Source organism: Scomber japonicus, chromosome 2 (assembly GCF_027409825.1).
Source record: "Scomber japonicus isolate fScoJap1 chromosome 2, fScoJap1.pri, whole genome shotgun sequence".
In the NCBI taxonomy this organism is placed as follows: domain Eukaryota; kingdom Metazoa; phylum Chordata; class Actinopteri; order Scombriformes; family Scombridae; genus Scomber; species Scomber japonicus.
In genome coordinates, this window is record NC_070579.1 from 29830766 (window position 1) to 29852062 (window position 21297).

The 21297-nt window shown below is 39.1% G+C and overlaps 3 protein-coding genes across 3 annotated transcripts; 2 read left to right on the forward strand and 1 right to left on the reverse strand.

Moving 5' to 3' along the window:
* The first annotated feature begins 747 nt into the window (after positions 1-747).
* Positions 748-8407, forward strand: syngr2b (synaptogyrin 2b). The gene is made up of 4 exons (XM_053335977.1): positions 748-986; positions 3977-4214; positions 5948-6084; positions 6954-8407. Exons 1-4 carry the CDS (start codon positions 873-875, stop codon positions 7212-7214), a joined length of 750 nt encoding a protein of 249 aa, XP_053191952.1. The 5' UTR covers positions 748-872; the 3' UTR covers positions 7215-8407.
* Positions 8408-9616: 1209 nt separating this feature from the next.
* On the reverse strand, positions 9617-13459 carry tk1 (thymidine kinase 1, soluble). The gene is made up of 7 exons (XM_053335990.1): positions 13299-13459; positions 13093-13124; positions 12429-12542; positions 11764-11857; positions 11478-11567; positions 11015-11134; positions 9617-10599 (listed from the first exon to the last, which is right to left on the reverse strand). The coding sequence occupies exons 1-7, from the start codon at positions 13362-13364 to the stop codon at positions 10420-10422; spliced, it is 696 nt and encodes a 231-aa protein (XP_053191965.1). The 5' UTR covers positions 13365-13459; the 3' UTR covers positions 9617-10419.
* Positions 13460-14558: 1099 nt separating this feature from the next.
* On the forward strand, positions 14559-21201 carry afmid (arylformamidase). The gene is made up of 11 exons (XM_053335953.1): positions 14559-14751; positions 15507-15597; positions 16467-16571; positions 16810-16858; positions 16945-17030; positions 17134-17206; positions 17372-17469; positions 17593-17671; positions 18767-18902; positions 19167-19271; positions 20383-21201. Exons 1-11 carry the CDS (start codon positions 14722-14724, stop codon positions 20410-20412), a joined length of 882 nt encoding a protein of 293 aa, XP_053191928.1. The 5' UTR covers positions 14559-14721; the 3' UTR covers positions 20413-21201.
* Positions 21202-21297: the final 96 nt, after the last annotated feature.

Below are 21297 nucleotides of genomic sequence, written 5' to 3' on the forward strand. Positions count from 1 at the left end.
AAAAAGATCCTTAATACTGCTTGACTTGTTTTGTAGTGGCTTAAGACTTTTTGAAAAATATACAAGTACACTGTGCAGACAGCTGTGTGTGTGTGTGTGTGTGTGTGTGTGTGTGTCACCTTGCTGTTTTCTCTTCTCAGAGCGGAACTGGAGATGAGGAGGACGGTAGCTGTTTATGAAGATGATCTGGTTTGTTGCTACTTTTGTATCTCATCTTATCTTAAAAACACAGCCAAATAATTAAGGCTTCACCAATTACAAGGAGCCATGTTTGTGGTAGCACTATTTCACTATACTTACTTGATCTTCAATCATCCTGTCTTGTAGGATTTGTTAGAGTACAATGAGGATGCTGATGTGGCGAGGACAGCCAGAGATGGTGAATTTGATCAGGTGAGTTCAAATAAATCAATGCCATCAATTAGCCAATTGTTCAGTTCCATGGGAAAACAAGCAGACAATCCCTTCTGCTCATCTGTCTGCGCTCTCTTTATTTAGGTGTCTGACGTCTCTGTTGATGAGTGGTCCCAATATGGAGAAGAAGAGGATGTTAAGGAGCTCTGAGGGGCCAAAGTGTGCTATATAATCATTGTGCTTACTTCAATAAACTACTGTTATTGTTGCTTTTGTGTTTTTTATTGATGGGGTGGAGAAGTGAAACAATGAGAATATTCACACATGACTTGTAGCTCAGCTCCGCCCCTCTGACGCGGAGCCGGACGCCCCAGCTCCTCTGGGTGGCTCCTGTGCGCGTCAAATGAAGCAGCGGCACCGCGGAGAGTAGCAGCAGCTTTCAATTTAAGCCGTGCTCAGCTCGTCGGCTTCCTTGTCAGGTCGGTAGAAACTACACGGAGAGCTTGTGACCCAGAGACATGATGGAGGAAAAGGGTGATACAAGTGTGTATGGGGCTTCGCTCGCAGGAGGAGGCTTCAACTTCAGCAAGTTTATCCGACAACCTCAAACTATCGTGCGGCTGCTGAGTTGGGTGAGTACAGTCTGGATGTGGGAGTTTGTGTTTCAGTCAACATACATTGTTCAAAGGTTCAAAAGAGACAGGAAGAGTGTGTTACGTGGTCTGTGAGCAGGTGCGTCTGATCCGGAGCCCGTAAACTGCCTCTGTGAGTAAATGACGGCTGTGTTTTTATTTGTGTTGGCCAGCTGGTGTATGACAGCAGCGTGGTGACAGCACAGGTTCACACTGCTACTGTCACAGGACAAAAGAAACAGTCACACACGCTGACATCTCCTCTTATTGAGGCAAAACACCAACTAGACAATGATCAGTTAGTTCAGTTGTTCTCAAAGTGGGGTCCGGGTATCCCTAGGGGCCCTTAAATGACTTCTATGGGGCTCCCAGAAAAATGGGGAACAGGCTATATTAATTTCTTCAATTTATTATTTCATCGATTAAAAGTTAGCCCAATGAGAAAATGCATAGGAATGACTTCTGGTCATGGGTTTTATACATAGCCTATTCTGTAATAAAAACATCTAAAACTTCTAAAAGTCTTAACAGATGGGGGTCTGTGATCTTATTTGTATCAGTTTAGGGTTAGGGTTAGGGTTATCCTTGACATGAGATTGCAGTCTGCATTCTGTGTGCTACAGTCTGTGCTCATCAAATAGACATTAAATGAAATGAAATGACCTTGTTCCTAATTTTATGTTTTACGAAATGGATAAAGACAGCGAGAATTATGGTCTTCATAATGAAGAAGTGAAGAAGACAGAGGGAGTTTCCATATCAAGGGGAATTCATGCACCAGGGAAAGTTCAGAGAAGTTGTACTTTGCTGATCACCTGTTGCTAGGCAAATCATATGGCACAGATTTGTTTATATGGAAAGTCCACAATGAACCTCAACTAGACATGTTACACAATATATGGTATCTTATCCTTTAGTGACCGGGAGTATTTGTCCTTGACCATCTCCTTGGGAAAAAGAAGCATTTAAAATGAAAGATATTGAAGTTTTTTTTAACACATTTTATTGGCCATGACTGCTTTAATTTCTTTACAGATTCATATCTTAGATTACTTAGACTACAGCTTTTAATCGACTTGGTTCATGAAGTGTAAACTATTCCTCAGGCCTGTAGCTAATGTACACGCAGGGTGAGAGTAGCTCTACTGAGAACACATAGCTTAACCTGGATAGTGTAGCGTGTCCAGTGTGGTAGATGAGGACGGGACAGAATGTGCCCTTGGTTGCCACTGCCGTTGAGTGTTGTATTTGGTAAAGTGTGTGTGTGTGTGTGTGTGTGTGTGTGTGTGTGTGTGTGTGTGTGTGTGTGTGTGTGTGTGTGTGTGTGTGTGTGTGTGTGTGTGTGTGTGTGTGTGTGTGTGTGTGTGTGTGTGTGTACGAGGGATTACTTGTGTATCACTGGTAAACAGGGGCTGATGGGCAGGTAAGGTGATACCTCTCCCCCGGCTGACCCTCCCTTTTACTTGTAGTGAATGTGTGTCATTGATCTCTCTCTCTCTCACACACTCTCACTCTCTCTCTCTCACACACACACACACACAACTCTTCTCTAATTCTTAGCAACCCCAAACCCACGCCGGCTGGATCACTGTCTATCTCTGATTATTTTATTTTTACTTCAGTGAGTCTGAAGCACCTATGGCACAAAAGGGGATTGTTCACTCTGTAACATTGCCTACATGTCCCATAATGCACCGCACTAGTTCGTAGCCTGTAACAACTGCTGGCTGAATGGTTAAATACAGTACTAAACATGAAAAAATGCACTTCTTAAGGTGGTTTAGTGTAAAATCGAGGAGGATGTCAACATTATTTCTGCTGTTTGCCGACAATGGCTTGCATATGTGGCATTAGAGCTTCGTTTTGGCAGCTGTCGCTCAATATGGAGACTTTTTTTAAAGTTCAGAAAACATCCATCTGTTCATCTAGTCATCTAACAGTCCCTCTGTCTCACTTTTGTCTTGCGTTTTGACACTCCCCAAATTCTGTTCCCTTATTTTTCTATATCCAGCTCATTCTCTGCACCTTTTGTCTCCGCCTGTCAGCTTGATTATGGCCTCTCCTCCTGCCAACCCGTTAAACAGACCTTTCTCTATCCTCCTACCAGATCTCATTATGAGTGTTGTTAGTGGAGCTGGTGGCATCTCTGGAGTCACATGGCTGGCAGCTGCACTCAGAAGTAGGTCACATGGTTAGGTGGGAAACCAGAGCAGACAGTTAACAGACCACGGGACGGTCTGAGGGACCAGGCAGCAGTTAACACTCTTCATTTTATAAACACACGAGGAGCACAAGAGCTTAGGGGTGGGGGAGTGCAGAGTCAGCAACAAGTCACTTTTTATGAGGACATGCAATAATATGTTTAATGTGATTTGAATAATTTGGGTTAGGGTTAGGGATGCCATTTAACTACATAATTTAGTGTTAATAGTCCCAAATTTAATTGAAGTGGACACAAGCTACTTCATCAAAAACATTGTCTTTGATATGTTCAATAAACTCTGACATCTGACATCCATGTTACTATATTTTGTCCCGTGTTTGTTTTTGTGACACCAGAGCCCCTGATTGCATGCTTGTTGGTTGCAAATTCAAGTATCAAATGTCCCAGTTTCTTAGAATGCACCGCTAAGGAAGTGTTTCCCCACAGGGTCCCTGCTATCAACTGAATTATCATGAGACACATAATGTGACAACAAAATAAAGAGGAATAGAAATGTTTGAGCTGCTTCTAAATGTTCATACTGCGCTACTGATGAACTGAAGTCTCAAACCGGTTTAGTTTTGCTTTTAAAACTGGTTTGTGAGTTATGTTAAGGATGCGATGTGAAGTTAATGGGTAAACTTTGAAATACTTCTTTAACAGACAGTTCCTTCTTGTGTCTTTGTCAATCATTGAACACATGACAGGATAAAATAAACCACAGCTATGTTGATTCACTCGTCCTCAAACACAACTTTTTTTCTTTTTTTTTCTTTCTCACTGCCAGGTCTTTGCCATAGTGGTGTTTGCCAGCATCACAACAGAGGGATACATCAACCCTTACCACAGTGCCGAGGCAAAGTGCATCTTCAACCAGAATGACTCGGCGTGTAATTACGCTATTGGCATCGGTGTGATTGCCTTCCTGGCCTGTGTGGGCTTTTTGGTATTGGATGTTTACATACCTTTCATGAGCAATGCACAGGAGAGGAAATATGCTGTGTTGGCAGACCTGGGATTCTCAGGTGAGTTGGAGCATTACTGTGGTTATTTTGTTTGTTTTTTAATAAGAGATTTAAAGCTGCTAAAGCTAAAGTTCATTCTTTTATAGGAGCAATGGATTGAATAATGTGTTATATGAAAGGTGTGGCTCATAAAGACGGACCAAATAAAAGTATCACCTGACTCTGCAGTTCTCCTCAGTGCTACAGTGTTTTTTTAGCCTCTTTCACCTCATTGTTTTGGTTTTATGTCGCGTAACTTCGGGGTTTTGGTTCACTCTCACAGCTCTCATCAACCTCATTACTGGCACGTTTTCAGTGAAAAAGCTCTGATAAACCCATTGTACACTACCTACCCAACATTACACCACTACAAGTTAGCGACATCGTTAGCTAACATCGTGGAGCATTTAGCAGCTAAAGATATTATCGTCAAAAGACATCAAAAACACAACTAAAAAATAAGGAATTTAAAACGTACATTTGTCAGGTGGGCTCAAACATGACTCCAGATGAATGCTAATGTCGCATAGTGTCCACTGAATGTGTAAGTAGCGCTAAGACATTCACCATATCAACTTTATAAGATGATAACATGCCAAAATCGTATTCCACTGCCCTCTAGTGGACAAAAATGTAAATGAAATGCCTCTAATGCTGCTTGAAACTAGCTTTGAAAGTTTGGACTAGATAGCATGCCACACATGCTACAATTAGGTGTACTGTAGTGATAGCATTGACGGGGTTTTGTGTAAAAAGTGTTGATTGAAGAGAAACTGTCAAGATAATGTAAGTAGTGTAACAAATCTCTAAGAAACACATCTTTTTATTCATGAACAACGTGAATTTGTTTTTTACAGTCCAGCTTGAAAGTTTAGTGAAAATGATAATGGTTATGGTGAACATGGAGCCTCTTTTTAAGAAGGAAATCATAAACTAAAGATTTCCTGAACATATTTGTATACTTATTTGCCATAGCACCGTGGCAGATGGCACGCATGACTTTATATCATTTGCCCATTGTTATGTCAGTATAATAAATATCAGAGATGTCATATTTACATTGCACATTCCCCGTCTTTGTGTTGATTTAAATTTTATGTAAAGGAATAATGGTACATTAAACAACTTAATTACCACTCTAACATATGGTAAGTGGTTGTTTTTGCTACACAGTTAGTTATTAAGGCCATATTGGTGGTTGTTTGTAGAAGATAGCAGGTCATATAGAGTGATGGTAACCACTACACCCCTGTTTGTTCTTCTCAGTCCTTTACTTTTAGTTTCTCTTTTCTCATTCGAATGTCAACCTATTTGTACACAATGCCTCAGAGTGATGAGGTTTGGGACAGACCACAGCTTGTTTTCAGTGTAACATTACATGTATTATTCATCGCTGAACACAGCAGATGATGAGTGAGCAGCAGGGGTGGAGGCGGAGGATGACCTCACAGATTTCGATTAACTAAAACATTCATCAGCTGCACACGACACAGTTCACAGTCAGCCATTCTTCAAGAAAACAAAGAAGTGGTAGTTTGATAAATAGCTGGTGGTCATTCGAGCAGACGGGAACAGGGGAGTCTTTTTGTTCTTCTGACAAATATTTTTTGTTCCTCCGGATGTTTTTTACAGGGGTTTACTTCTCATATCAGAGTTTTCAGCTTAGTGCTTTTGGTATTCTATCACGGTGAGGAAAAATAATCATACTTATCATTGTGTGTGTTTGTGCATCTGTGTCTCTGTATGTTTTCAAGGGGTGTGGACCTTCCTGTGGTTTGTGTGTTTCTGCCTGTTGGCCAGTCAATGGGGTCGCACACATGATGTCGGCGGTATCCCACAGGACGCTGCACGTGCAACCGTGGCCTTCTCATTCTTCTCCATTGCCACCTGGGTGAGCTGCTGTCACATTTTAATTAAAACCTATTCAGATTTTAGCCTCTTTCTTTTGCCAGTGATCTTTACTTCAAGTAAGTTTGGTGCTTTGTGCTAATGTTGTTAAAGAACCATATGATCCATTCAGCATATTTTATATTTAAAAGAATGCTATAGCTTTCTTATCAGTTTATTTTACATACAATAAAGCAGCTACTGGCTTCTGCTCAAATAAGAGACTTGCTTGAAATACTTCAAAACTGAACACTGAACTGTTTATTGGCAAACTGTTGTGGTAATACAACTGATTGTACAAGTCCTCCAGCATGGTGTGTTCAAGTGCTGTTGTAAGCCTCTGAAATTTGACACTTTTGCCCAGTTTCTATTGCAAGAAAGTTTGATGAAGGTTGATCTCAAACATAATTTGTTTTCATTTACCTCTCAATTAACCATATGCTACAATGAGTAAATGATTTTCAGCATAGTTTTTATTATCAAAGGTGTACTTCAAACATTTGGCTCATCCCTTTATTACAAGACAGTGCCAAACGTTGCACAACATACCCATAGCACAACAAAGAATCTCATAAGTCTGAGCCTCAAAGATTTCTCAAGACAACTCTGCACCAACTGCATTACAAAGCAACAATAATGTAACACAATGACTGACTAGACTAATCATCATGGTGATGGATTATGGTATAATATTTCCTTAAGCAAGCTTTGAGGTTATTTTTACACGAGCATGAACTGAAATGCTAACCTGGAAATCTAAAAGCATGTGTTAGACCGTCAGGATAATGAAAAGTGATTTAATGTAAAAGAGCTAAAACATGAAACACTGGAGACTACCTGTAATGACTTTGATATTTTCCTCTCATCCTGCAGGGAATCCTAACCTACTTTGCTCTGGGTCGCTTCCGCCGTGGTGTCAATGAAGTTACCATCCCAACCTACACTGAGCCACCACCAGATCACCATACCCCCTACCCCCCGACCTACGCCCCCACCTCCTACAACCCCACTACCTACACCCCTACCACTTACACAGCCTATCCCAGCAATGTGGCCGACGTGCACCAGCAGCCTCCCTTCACCCCAAACCTTCAGCCACAAGGGGATACCGGCTATCAGCCGCCCAACTACTAAGACAAAGGGAGGTCACATGGACGAGGCGGTGTTCCAGGTCGCCGGATTGCAGTTGTGCTGCACAGACTCAGAGCTATATCATATTGATGTGATTTTACATTAGATTTAACACACTTTAAGTGAAGCTGAGCAGTGCAACTGCAAGCCAGAGATGAGGGACACCACACTTTGTCGAGGGATCGTAGCTCTCTGGTCTGATCTTAAGACATCAGGCTGAGAGTTGAGATTAGTGCTGATGATTGGGCAATCAGACCTTAGACCTGTGTGCAAAGATGCAACTTTTACCTCAAATGGGCTGATCGTAAAGGGGATAGGTGGATAGAATGTACCCAGGAGGTCAAAGGTCACATAATGTGGCTTTAATAAGAAAACATGTGGCAGCTCCAGTCAGGGTGGAAGAGGCCCACACATAACGTGTTTCTCTTCACTCTGTTGGATCGTAAGAATGTGCATTTGTACATAGATTTCATGATGTAAAGCTGCCATTTTAATGGGTGTATGTGCCGGATTTTCTTTTCTTATCTGGTTAATGGATATTTCGTTTATCTTGAAAACCTATAAACAGTTTAGAAATGCATTGATTTATTTTTGCAAATGTGGGAGTATTGAGGACAGCGGGAAGAGACCACTATAAAGCCAAATGTTCCTCTGTGATTTAGTTTTTGTGAAATGTAAAGATTATACAATTAAGTTTGTTTGCCATAAAACCACCTTTGAAGGAATGTTTTCTGGGTTCTTTGTGCAACAGTAAAACAGCTGACATGTTTTACATCTACTGAGCTTGAGGGATCACTAAAGAAAAAAAAAAGTATGGTGGTAAAAAAAAAAAGGTTCATGTGCCAAACTGTAGATGGGTTTCTTGTATGTTCATAATCAGTGTTTCCCTTTAAGTCTGTAGCCTGCATTCAGATAGGAGGGAGGGACATGTAGATAACAGTGCAATTATTGAACAGGTTTATCCACCGAGCATATCCCCATACTGAAGAGTAACTTATTAACTTTCAACAATGTTTCCTCTTCAGCCTGTGAACAGAGCAGCCTCAGACTTCCTTTAAGGTCTTGGTATCATTTAGTTTTCTGAACACTGATGTTTATCTGCTTCTTAATGTGAACTGTTGAAGAACAGACAGCAGTGTGTATGTCTGTAAATACGACAGATTAAAACCCCCTAACCAGCAGGAGTGAGAAACACACATCTGCCCTCAAGTCTACTGGTTTACTTTGTTGCTTTGTGCTTGGCAGTAATGTGTTTTAATCATCTCTGCTCCATTGACTGGGTCACATTCTGGCTGTTGTGACGCTAAAAAATTGGCCTAAGATCAGTTTTCATTCCAAGGGTGTTGCGGTGGTGTAAGCAGATTTTAGATCTGTGAATGACCAGGTGTTGAATGTGGTCATAATTATTGATTAACAATTGCAGTACATGGGAGAAGAAAACTAAACACGTAACTTACTGAAGCCAAATATATGGATAACATTGATTTGTCATATGTGCCTCATGGAGAGAAACTTAAGGGTATTTTTGTAAAGGAAAGTTCATCAGAAGATAATGTGCCATGATTTAACCACAAAGTTAAATTTAGATTGAACATCTGTGCATCACAGCTGCTCTCGCTGCTATGCTTGAGTAATTTTTAAAACATTTTTTTGCATTGCTTGATTTTCATACTCTGGAAAATCAGATAAATGTGTTTCTCAATCAAATCTCAAAATCCATGTATTCATACAACACCTTGTTATAATTACCCAGTTCAAATGAATCAACTGACTGCCTCCACTGCATAATATTATAGTAACAAGAAGTTTCAATGTTTTTCAAGTTTTGAGATGAGTACATTTTTGGTACTTTGTTTAATTAGTTTCATGGTCCATGCTTTAGATGTGAGACTAGATTGCTCTCTGTAAAATAACTTATGATTTGTAATGCCTACAGCAAATGTTTTATAAAGACTGGCACAAGAAAGATTTGGTTTTATTTCTTTTTCTGTGGCTTCCAAATGTTAAGAGTTATAACTGCTTTTTGCTTTGACCATGTGATGGTGTCTGAAGCACAGCAGTGATTCACTTAACATTTTTTGTTTATAAATCATCTTCGGCCTTATTTAGGATATCATTGGATTCATGTACTGCATGTTTTATATAAAGGTAGATATACTTTTTCCAATCCATCCTGCCAGCTCACCACACGTCCCTGAAGCCTGCCAGGATTTAAACAGGTTATTTTGGTCTCTAGCATGTGAGAGCATTGGATTACATATCAGTCAGAGCACTGAGTTAAAAACATATAAATTTTGTAAGTAGGAAGAAAGAAGGCTGTGTAGGGGAAAAACTGCAGATACATCAGTTAAAATCAATCTTTATGTTAAACCGTACATTTAGTCAGTACATGTCTTAACCTGCCACACATAGTGTAACATACCTTTCAACCTTTTAGAAAGACTTTCTTCAGTATGCATAAAATGACAGAAAATACATTGTTTAACTGGAAATAATTTAAAACCACCATGACCACAGTGATGGAAATCCTATGCACAGGGTTATATTCAAGTGTAATACCATTATATGTACAGTACATCAACATTTAAACAACACACCACATTATAAACACTAAATACATATTAAAATTTAACTCTTGGAGCTGGAAAAGGTAGTTGGGAGATAGATTTGGAAAATAAGTAAACAGTCTTTAAACAACGCTCACATGCCCTTATGTACATTCAAACACGTTATGTTTGCTGTAAATGCTTCTTCAACTCTTACTGACAACAAAAGGACTGAAGGTTAAGTATGTATCTTCTGCAGTTACAGTACATTACTATTCTGATTTGTCTCAGCAAGGACATTTTATTAGACCAACTGTGAAAGACATCCAATCTGATCGTCTAATTATTTTACCTTCAGCTGAACTTAAAGGCATTTGTATGAAGAACGAAGACTGTGGATTTTGTCCTCTATCACTTACACTGAAATGTCTTCAGGAAGGGAACCATTTTTGTGGCTAATATGGACAAAATGCCTGTTTCAGTAAACATAAAGGACAGTGAGTATTATAATAAGACAGACATAAAAAAATGTAAACTTGTGCTCTAAAGTACCCAGATACCAGAATCCACAAGTTAATAATTCATATAAAAGAATCCAACTTCCCTCCACCCTCATTTGATCGACACATTTCTTTACACTGCTTAATCTCTGCAACAAGAGCTCAGAGGTGGAGGGAAGAAAAAAGTTTTCTGGGAATCCCAGAGTCCACAAGTTTTCCTGTGAGGGCATGTTGAGGAGTTTCATTCCTGAAGGGAACACTGTTCTCTTTATCCACCACCAGACCTCCGTAACATTTTCTACACACCGCCTGATACTTGTCAGCTCCACCAATCACTTCCACCTGTGAGACAGACAAATGATTGATGGGTTATAATTTTTGTTAAAAAAGGAGAATGGCATTTATTTCTCATGTCCTGCCAAACACATCAACTTATCAGCCCCACATGATCTGCATTGGCATCAAATATACTTTACACTTAAGGCTGACTGATATAGACACAATAATTATAATATGTCTAATTTTGATGTTATCTATATTCATCTATATTTAGGAGTCAAGCAGTGATGGATTTTATTAACATTGACATTTCATACAACACTGCTTGTCATATCACAATTACAGCATATAGATAGAGCATAAACCATAGTGTTGAATTATTGTGCAGCCCTGTTACACCACCACCCTTTGGAAAATAAAGAAAGTATTTTGAAACACTTGTGATTATTCAAGACTTGTCTTAGCTTTGCCTGCTCACCTCCTTCTCAGCTCCTATCCTTTTAGTGTAGGCAGCTTCTTTGTAACACTGCATGCAGACGGCGTTGAGCTTCACCACACTCTCTGCTAGAGGGATAAGGTTCAGGATGTTTCCAAATGGCTACAAGAATGCACAAGACAGCAGAAAAACAGTCAGTCACCACTGAGTGGATGCAGGTATAATTACATTACAGGGACAGGACAGACAGTCTATGGTCTCGAATAATGGACAAACTGAACAGTCAGTTGTTTAGCTGCTTGGGCAGATTTGTTCATCACCCTTTCTCAAAAATGTGGTCCTTGTGTTGGGCAGTTTGTTCATCACCCTTTCTCAAACATGTGGTCCTTGTGTTGGGCAGTTTATTGTGTCTACACCCACAGAGATGATCTGTCTGTCCCTGAAGCAGTAACACAATGTCTGTTTATGTCTGTAACGACATGGGGAGACAAACACAAATACTCACCTTTCTCTGGAAGGTCCCGTCCAAGGCAGCAACAATGACCGTCTTTCCTAAATTAGCCATTTCCTCACAAAACTCCACGGTGTCTGGAAACTACAACAACACAAAGAGGAACATGTTTAGATAGTGAACTATTCCCTCTGAAGACATGTCCCAGCCTGACATATAAATCCTTGAACTGATGGCACACACAATCCCTATAAATCAACACTCCTCGCTAGTCCAGAGAGAGAGAGAGACACTCTAATCTCTAAAACTAGTTTAAGCCAAACCAAGAGGGAATACTTACAAATTGCCCTTCATCAATTCCAATGACACAGGCTTGCAATGCCAGAGACCTCACATCTGTCAGACAGTTGGCTGGTACAGCTTCCATTGTGTTTCTACAAAAATGGACAGAAGGGAAAGCCTTAATTACATTTTTTTTTTTTTTAAAGTTAGCGTGTAACGGTGTGCAAACCTTACTTGACCCATGATTTCACAAACTACAGATCTTAAAATGTATCTGATAATTAACCAGCAAACATCTCTATCGAAGGAATCACACCACTAGAGGTCAGCTTTTGTGTGAACATCATCATCATCAGTCTGGTAAAACTCTCCCTGTCAGTCCATTTTTAATAACAAATTTATATAATTTTGAATTTTTGAGTTCTTAACTAAAAAAGGAAAAAAGTGTTAATCACTGTTGATATTCATCATAATAGCAACAAAAAGCTGTGATGCCAAAAAAGGATTTGTACTTTTCCCTTTTTGTCATGCTTCCTCTGTGTTTTGTTTTTAGATGTTTTTCCAATAACAGCTCTCCCTGCTCATGTTGTACGTATTAATGTAGGAAAATGTCATCTATAGCTGTGCACAAATTAAATGAACACACAATGTTACAAAGCCTGGTCCTCCCACTCTGAACATATAAACAAGATATATTTCTGTAACTGACAGCAATGTCCTTACCTGTCATGAGTGGCCAATCCTTTATCAGAATAACGTGTGTCTTTGGCATATTTGATCACTAAGCAGTTGTACTGGGCTATCTGGAAACGGCGCACTCTTCGCATCAGTTCAGTGCTGCAAATTGAATGACATGAAGTTAGTCAACAGTAGTGAAGTCAGTCATCACAGACAAACACCTCTGAACAGCTGATTTTCAAAAACATTAAGAGGAAGTTACTGCCCGCATAAAAGCATCAATTTATAAAAATCCCATTGTGTTAATATTGTGGACTGTATATTTTGTACATGGAAACACAATGTTATATATAGCTATTGTGACACTGCCCCTCATTCACTGATTTCAAAGTACAGAATAATGTGCAGTAGATCTAGCAAAATATCCACAAAAAAAACACCTGACTACTTGACATGCAATATCAGTATAAACTGATCCGTACATTGTAGATGTTAATATGATTGAAAACATGATTTGTATTGATTGCACTGATGACAGCTGCATTAACAATGCAGGGTTTTGGCGGGATAACGATTAAATCTGGGCGGAATTTGTGTCCTCAGCATGAACATGACTTTAAACAGTGAACATGAATGACACTAGTTAACTACACTTGCACAGAGGTGTTTTTGTGTTTGTAAATATGTATATAAATAAAGTTTAACTCACCTTTTACCTGAAAACATTGGTCCAAAGATGACCTACAAAACAACAGGGAGTGACTGTTAGTTAATCCACTAAGATAATATAGATGAAACACGAACGGCATTCATTTAAATACACCATGTACTGCTAAATAATCCTGTTATTTAGCAGTTGTTATGTTAGTTTGGGTTACAATATAACGTTAAGTAAGACTTTAAATAGGCGCAAACCTGTATTTGCCCTCTTGCTTTCCTCGGTGAAATCGGAAGAACTCTTGGGAAATCCACACAGTCCATGTTTAATTTTAAGAGGCTAATATTTAACAAAAAGTGTTAAAAAGTTGTTAAAAACGGAGATAGTCTCCTACAAACAGTAACAATGCCCGCAGCTCTGCAACACGAAATTGAATGTGGCGCGCCACCGGTGACTATTATTATGGGAGATGTATCGACCAATCAGAGCACAGTATGTAGTACCTCTCACAGGAAGTGACGCCAGTGCCGCCACGGACAATCCCGCTCATTTTTATTACGTCCTCTGTGCTTCGTTCACAGCCAGTGGGAACTTTCCAAGGTTGTGTTCACGGTCTCCCCATCGTTTGAACGTTTTCATGTCTTTTTACTTCTAAACAAATTATAAACAATAAGAAATAAGCACGCAGATTACGTATGTCTTATTATCATTACTTGACTGTGTTTTCATTAGTGTTATTGTATTATTGTCACACACGTGTGACAAGTGACAATTTCTATAAACAAAGTGATAGAAAGAGGGGGAACTTATTTCCCTCCTAGAATTTATGGAACCTGCTATCGAACTTTTTTTTTTTACTGTAAATTTCTTTCTTTAAAAAAATATTATTTACGACTGAATTTTGTGCTTTTTTGTTATTGTTATGCACCACAACATGAAGGGAAATTCCTTTTAAGCGCAAACCAATTTGACAATAAACTTTGTTCTGATTGTGATTTTGAAGTCTACATTGCTGTTATAAGGCTTTATTAAGTTGTTTGCAGCATATTGCAACATATTGAGACATCTGTCTCAACCTAGGTCGGGAACAACTGGACTAAACTTGCTAACTGTATATAAAGTAGCTGAAACTAGCTCCACCTCCAGCAGCTACAGCAGTGACATGCTGCTCTAACACTGATGCATCAATATTAATAATCTAATGATGTCATATATAACAATATATCAGCCAGAGGGACCAAACCACTACTTTTACTGTAATACTTCATGCAGGACTTTTACTTGTAATGGAGTATTTTACTTTACTTACTTTATTTAAGTAAAGGATCTGAATACTGCTTCCATCACTGCTAAAAATCAACTGTACTGTATCTTTAGAGGTCACATGGTTAACAAATGTTAAGCTTCCTCTTTTAAATTTGGCTGTAAACCAGACTGCACAGTATGTAGACATGTTGGATTAGGAGGTGCAGTGTCATATATGTGGAGTGCACTTGCCATAGTAGCTGTGTCTGCTGTGCTGTGTTAGTTTTTCAGACTGTTTACTTACTGTTGTGTTAGTCGGGTTTGGGGTCATAAGTCTAAAGTCCAGATGTCCTTCAAGCTCACTGCTCAGCACAACTCGCTTGGATTTATCTTTGCCGGCATAGTTTTAAAAATTAATTCACTTCAAGAGATAAAATGACACACAGGACTGAAATGACAAAAGATGTAAGTTTGACTTTTGGTTGTTTTCACTTTCTAAAGGTTGTTATAATAAAATGTTTAAAAAACATTATGTAAAGCTTACAAGTTACATATGTTAATCAGCTCTTTTGTTTGTTCAGATATGGACAGTCAGCTCTGAACAGTTTTGCTTTTTGCTGAAGAATTTGCATTTGTGAATATATCATTTGGTTAAAATAGTAGGCAAATGAATTAAATAGAACTGTGAGCAGAGATTCTTCCATGTTTTTTTAAAGAATTCTCTCTCTCTCTCTCTCTCTCTCTCTCTCTCTCTCTCTCTCTCTCACTCTCTCTCTCTCTCCTTTTCATTTGTGTTTTGTCTGCTTCAAACTACAGGTAAGTATAAATATCTGTGAAAAACATAATGAAGTTTCACAGATGGAAAACCATACTGACAGCGGAGGGCGCTGTTTCCCATGTTTACCGTGTTTATCTTCTATGGTGGTTGGTGGTCGTGCACATACACGGTAACCCTATATTTGCGAAATTCTCGAGAGCCGCTTCATAATAATCTTATCTCGCTGTTTTATGACGTGACAACGTTAATATTAAACTCCGGTCGGGTTTGGACGCAAAAAAAACTTTGTCTGGGTCAAAGTCATCACTTGAAGTGTGGTGTGTGAGTGAAAGTTATTACTTAATTGCAAATCTCGCGAGAGTTTCAAACATCTAGGGTTACCGTCTGTCCGTGTCTTGGCGTTCATGGCCGGCCGGTTGACAGCAGTTTCTCTGGCTGACAGGAGCTTGAGAGGCAGTATTCACCCAGCCGGTGGTCGCACAGGATGTCGGCAGACGACGTGATCAAGGCCCATGTAAAGGCTTTAAAGGAAGGTCGGTCTGTTTTGAAAATAGTTGCCACAATCCTCAGAAATCTTGGTTGAAGCGAACAGGCCGTATAGCAACGCAGGTGTAGTGTCAAATTTTGTATACCCGTGAAATCGTTGTCCCTGTCGAGGATTTGTACCTCCAGAGGGTTAAAACATTTCTCCCCTATTTTCCACATAGTCTGGACTGTGACTATGATATTTCTCCTTACATATTCGTAACAAACACTGATGAGATTGGAGAAAGTTTAAACATGCAGTATATTTGTTTACAAGGAAAAAAACATGGAAATATCCTGGTACATATTCCATAAAGGAATACAAGAGCTGCTGAGCATGATTTATGTGGCAGTCTTATAGCCAATTTATAAAGAGTTAATTAGAAATGAAGGTTCTCTAAAATGTGTTTCTACAGAGTTCTGTGTAAAGTGAAATATGTTTCTGCAAAAAGGGGAACACATTATGAGTAAGATCGAAAATGTACCTGTTAATTGGGAATATATTGCCTTCGTGTCTACTACCAGCATGAACTATGGATACAGTCCTCTATCATGGCAAATGTAATTGTAGAAAACATCATATGACTTGATAAAAGTGTCCAGGAAATCAAATGAGAAGCTGTTTAATGAATGAAATAACCACATATGTAAATCTGTTTTTATTTAATCCTGTGAATTAAATACCTGACAAATAAAGAGATGTCATCACATTGATGCCAAACTCTTAAAGTTCAATATTTCTCACAATGACTTGCAACATGGCCCGCAATGGCCTCATATATCTTAGACGGTCGACAGATGTAGTTAGTCTCATTGTGTGTATTATCATATCAGCTCACTCATAGTGTCTACTAGAGTGTTGTGTTTTGGTGTCCAGGTACGGAGCGTGCCCGTGGTCTGGCTCAAACTTTACTCAACGTGCCATATGGAGAGGGAGATGGAGAGAAATTGGATGCCTACATACCCAGCACCAATTCTCTAGGTATGAACATGTGTTGACACCCAAACCCCAAAACCCACAGGATCAACAGCCTCGACCCCTCTGTTTCAAGTTTTTTATTGTTACACATCTCATTACAATCTCATCTATCCAACATTGCAGTAAGAAAAAAGAATACACAATAGTAAAATAAGTAATACAAGTATAAAACATCTGAATGTATGTATATAAAGTGCAATGTGCATGTTACCTATCTATAATATGTTATTGTATGTTTCAGATGTCCCCCTTGTTATTTACCTTCATGGAGGCTACTGGCAGTTTCTCAGGTATAGTGTGATGCTCTCAGTTGCTTCTGTTGCAGATTCAGATTTCTTGTTCAGTGTTTTCATGCTGATGCTTTTTGCTCCGACAGCAAAGAGGAGTCAGGATTCATGGCTGTTCCACTCATGGATAAAGGTGTAGTGGTGGTTGCTGTCGGCTATGACATCGCCCCCAAAGGTACTGACTATGTTGACTCTGTTCTCTGGTAAAGATGGGATGCTATAAGAAGGTGAAGTGGAAATGTCAGGTCTCTGCTTTTGACCTCGCACTCTCTTTTCAGGTAACATGGACTTGATGGTGTCTCAAGTACGCAGGAGTGTTGTGTCTGTTGTTCAGCAGTATTCTCACATCAGGTACCAATGCTTGTTTTTCCCCTCTTTTAACAAAGTTCATATTAACGCATCATATTAAGATGTTTTTTCTCTCTTCCCATTATGAAAAGGCTAGTATTTCCCTGCCATAAATGCAATGTGAGATAATAGAGTATCTCTTTTTTTTTTCTAAAATCTCTCACTCAGTGGTCTGTACCTGTGTGGCCACTCTGCGGGGGCTCACCTGGCTGCCATGGTCCTCTCCACCGACTGGTCGCAGTACAGCATCACCCCTCAGATCAAAGGTGAAGAGCTTGTTGAGAGCATTTTGATTGACATACAGTGAGAAAAGATGCACAGAATACAATATTGAGACACAGATGCAGCAAAGATCATGTCTTTGAATACTTGTCATATTTGTTTTGTAGGTGCTTTCCTCGTCAGCGGTATATATGACCTACTGCCCATCCTGTCCACCTACGTCAACGAGCCTCTGAAGATGACAGAGTAAGTAGATGGCTGCCTGTCATTTAGTACTGTATTAACCTGACCGTCACACACATTTGGCAGTAATCAACATTTGTCTACATGGTTGCCATTGCAAGTAAAATAACACTGGACAAATCTTTTTGGATCTGCTCTATGCACGTAGAAGGCAGATAAAGATGTCAGGTCATTTTAAGAAAGGATAATAATCTGATTACTGACCAGATAAACAGGTTTGACAGTAAGCAGATGTTCATCATGTAAACACATTATGCAATTTCCTTCCTTAACCTGATTACTTACAGTAATCCAGAGTCTCTCAAGTCTCTGAGCTGTGATTCCACACGGAGTCACATGATGGAATGATTTCTAAATGGATATATTGCCTTTTTAAAAGTGGATATTGATCTTGGTTATTTATCAAAAACTGGCCAAATAATCTTTTTTTCTACCCATCTTTAATTCCCTCCATGTTCATAAATATAATTCAGAAGTATCATATATATATATATATATATATATATAAGTATATATATCATATATTGACATGACAATTTGAGGGATTTAATTGATGAGGGCTTGAACATTTGTGTGTGTGTGTGTGTGTGTGTGTGTGTGTGTGTGTGTGTGTGTGTGTGTGTGTGTGCGTGCATATGCAAGTAAATGCCTGTAAATTGGTAGGATAGCATACTTGTTAAGTTTTCTATCATGTGTATACAAGCTTTGTGTTTGTGCGCAATAAGTGTCATGATTGTCTTTCTGAAGGAGAAAGTGTGTGTGTGTGTGTGTGTGTGTGTGTGTGTGTGTGTGTGTGTGTGTGTGCGTGCATATGCAAGTAAATGCCTGTAAATTGGTAGGATAGCATACTTGTTAAGTTTTCTATCATGTGTATACAAGCTTTGTGTTTGTGCGCAATAAGTGTCATGATTGTCTTTCTGAAGGAGAAAGTGTGTGTGTGTGTGTGTGTGTGTGTGTGTGTGTGTGTGTGTGTGTGTGTGTGTGTGTGTGTGTGTGTGTGTGTGTGTGTGTGTGTGTGTGTGTGTAATTGTCCTCTGATGGTCTATCGTGCCAGTCACTGTCTGACTCCTCTGTTCTCCGGGTGTCTCCTGTTGGCAGGGAGGTGGCGGTGAGAAACAGCCCCAGCAAGCTGGTCCCTCAGCTCAAACTCTCATCCTCCAGCTGCCACATCGTTGTCGCTGTCGCTCAGAACGACTCGCCGGAGTTTCGCAAGCAATCAGAAGAATATTACAAAGTCAGTACTCCTGATATAGATATTGCGGATATTTTGTCCTAATATCTTTTCATTTTCTCAACACAATTTTAATCATGGGCATTTTACAGTTCTGATGAACACCTCAGCAGTTTGATACCGTTATACTTTCACAACAGAAAATTAGGGATGAGCGTGTAAACAGTCTGTAATCCTGTATAAATAAGACACATTAAGTCAGATTTTTTGAAATGTTTGTGCAAATGAACTATTTGCTGATGTCTTTTTGTTATTGTGGCCTTTTAGACTTTGAAGGAGTCTGAACTGAATGTGACCATGGAGGATGTGCCCAACACAGACCACTTCAATATCATTGAGCAACTGGTAGATGGGGACTATCACCTAACTAAGGTACTTTGCTGATTTGTATAACACCACCCTGGTTTGTCAGTCAGTCACTTTTAGACAGATTTTTAGTACTCAAACACGGTTGCCTCCAACACGTTGCGCGTTGTGTACATAACGGTGTGTCCATTAGGGTTTAATCCCGGGAAAATCCAATCAAAAAATATTATTATTTTAAAAATAAAAAAAACAGAACATTAGTGAAATCTTTTCACTAAAACATAGGTGGACAGTTCACTCTCATAAAACATGCACACGTGTGTGTCCGCGTTCTGTTCGCCGGTAAAACACCACAGCCGATCAATTAACACAACACACTATGATTAAAAAGTGCAAGATTGTTCTTCTGAGTCATGGCTGTGTAGTATGCAGAGGTGGCAAACGTACTACAGATACTTGTGTAAAAAAGGCTAGTAAAAGCAGACGTACTGATTCAACTCTACTCCAGTAAAAGTAAGAAAGTTTGATGACTTTGAGTGATCATTCATGCTGGCAGGAATAGACTTAGTTTAACTGAATGACATAGAAGTCGCCAAATGACTTACTTTAACAGATTTTGTTAGTTTATATAATGCAGTTTTATGAGGGTCACAGACAATAAACTTAGCATTTCATAATTGTGGTAGCAGCGGTGCAGCAGATGTAATGAAGTCCACCCAGCACGCTGGATGCAAACTAATATTAAGCCTATATCCTATTCATTATAATATCGATGGACATAAATTTAGTTATTTTGCCTTTAATAATGATAAAATAATACACAAAAAATGGTCGGACTGGGAACCCATATATGCATAATGTCTCCTCGTTGCATTTAAAATGTCTTATTTTCGGGAAAAATATGAATCCCTAGTGCGCATGAGTGACCAAGTGTACCGTGCTCAAGCACACCTCTTCCAACCGTACCGTGCCAGGGAAGTGTACCGTACTCAAGCACGGTACACTTGCACTCACACTAGCCAAATAATCCAGACTTTAGGGGGCAAACGTGCTTGAGCATGGTATGATTGCCTAGTGTGAGTGCGCCCTAAAATTTCTTTCTAAATACAATAGAAATTTGTATTTGCAGTACATACAGAGAAACAGCTGTGCTTTTACTTCCTCTCTTTATCTGTAGCTTCTACTGACGATGATGGGGAAGAGCTGAGGTGGCACTCGTCTAATATCAACATACCTCTGTATCAACATACACCTCTGAACAGAGTCATCATGCACCGATACTGATAAGATATGCATTGTTTGAAGTTTGTACAATGGTAAATGTACAATTTCTATCCATGGATTGTTTTGACCACCTGATGTACTGTTTCATTATTTATATGTCTTTGTTCACTATAGTTACTGCTGTAAGACAATAAGCTTTGTGTGTTTCAACCACATAATATATTAAGAAAACATTACGTGCCTAAAACTGAGTCACTTCAATGATGGTGATTGTAGCAAATCATATCACTCTTACACTTTCTGTTTTAAAGGGATTACTTAACAACCACAGTGAACAATGCTGTCAGGAAAACAGTTACACTTTGTCAATTCTTTGGCATACTAACACTTGTAGAGTTTGTGGTTGTTTTGGCATATTTCCATTATTGTTTTGTAAAAGGGTGGGTCTGTCTGTTCTGTGTTGTTTCCCCCTGCTTGTGACAATCTGTTACACCACATCTGTAAATCAATAGGAAAGACAATAATAAGAGGTAATGTGAAGAGAAAGTCATATAATGTGAATGTAGCTTTTTATTCTAACCTCCACAATGCTGATCTATCACCCAGGGAACTTAATGTGTCCTTCACACATAGTAAATGTTGATAATGAAAGTTATATATTTGCACTTTTTATTTGATGCTAATACAATAGAAGGATAATGATTTTCAAATAGACATATTTTTAAAGACAACGAACAAATTTAACAAATGGGAATAAATTGTAACTGGTGCACATTGTTACTCATTTTAGCATCTTAAATTATTGTTTACATTAATGTTTACATGATCTATTAATCATTACTGTAATTATAAAGAGATTCATCACAAT

Coding starts and splice junctions, on each gene's coding strand:
- syngr2b (XM_053335977.1), top strand. CDS start 873: ATGATGGAGGAAAAGGGTGATACAAGTGTGTATGGGGCTTCGCTCGCA. Junction 987..3,976: donor TCGTGCGGCTGCTGAGTTGG/GTGAGTACAGTC, acceptor TCTCACTGCCAG/GTCTTTGCCATAGTGGTGTT. Junction 4,215..5,947: donor GGCAGACCTGGGATTCTCAG/GTGAGTTGGAGC, acceptor TATGTTTTCAAG/GGGTGTGGACCTTCCTGTGG.
- tk1 (XM_053335990.1), bottom strand. CDS start 13,364: ATGGACTGTGTGGATTTCCCAAGAGTTCTTCCGATTTCACCGAGGAAA. Junction 11,858..12,428: donor GGATTGGCCACTCATGACAG/GTAAGGACATTG, acceptor CCATTTTTGTAG/AAACACAATGGAAGCTGTAC. Junction 11,135..11,477: donor ACGGGACCTTCCAGAGAAAG/GTGAGTATTTGT, acceptor GCATTCTTGTAG/CCATTTGGAAACATCCTGAA.
- afmid (XM_053335953.1), top strand. CDS start 14,722: ATGACACACAGGACTGAAATGACAAAAGAT. Junction 16,572..16,809: donor ACCCAGCACCAATTCTCTAG/GTATGAACATGT, acceptor TGTATGTTTCAG/ATGTCCCCCTTGTTATTTAC. Junction 17,672..18,766: donor GAGCCTCTGAAGATGACAGA/GTAAGTAGATGG, acceptor TCCTGTTGGCAG/GGAGGTGGCGGTGAGAAACA.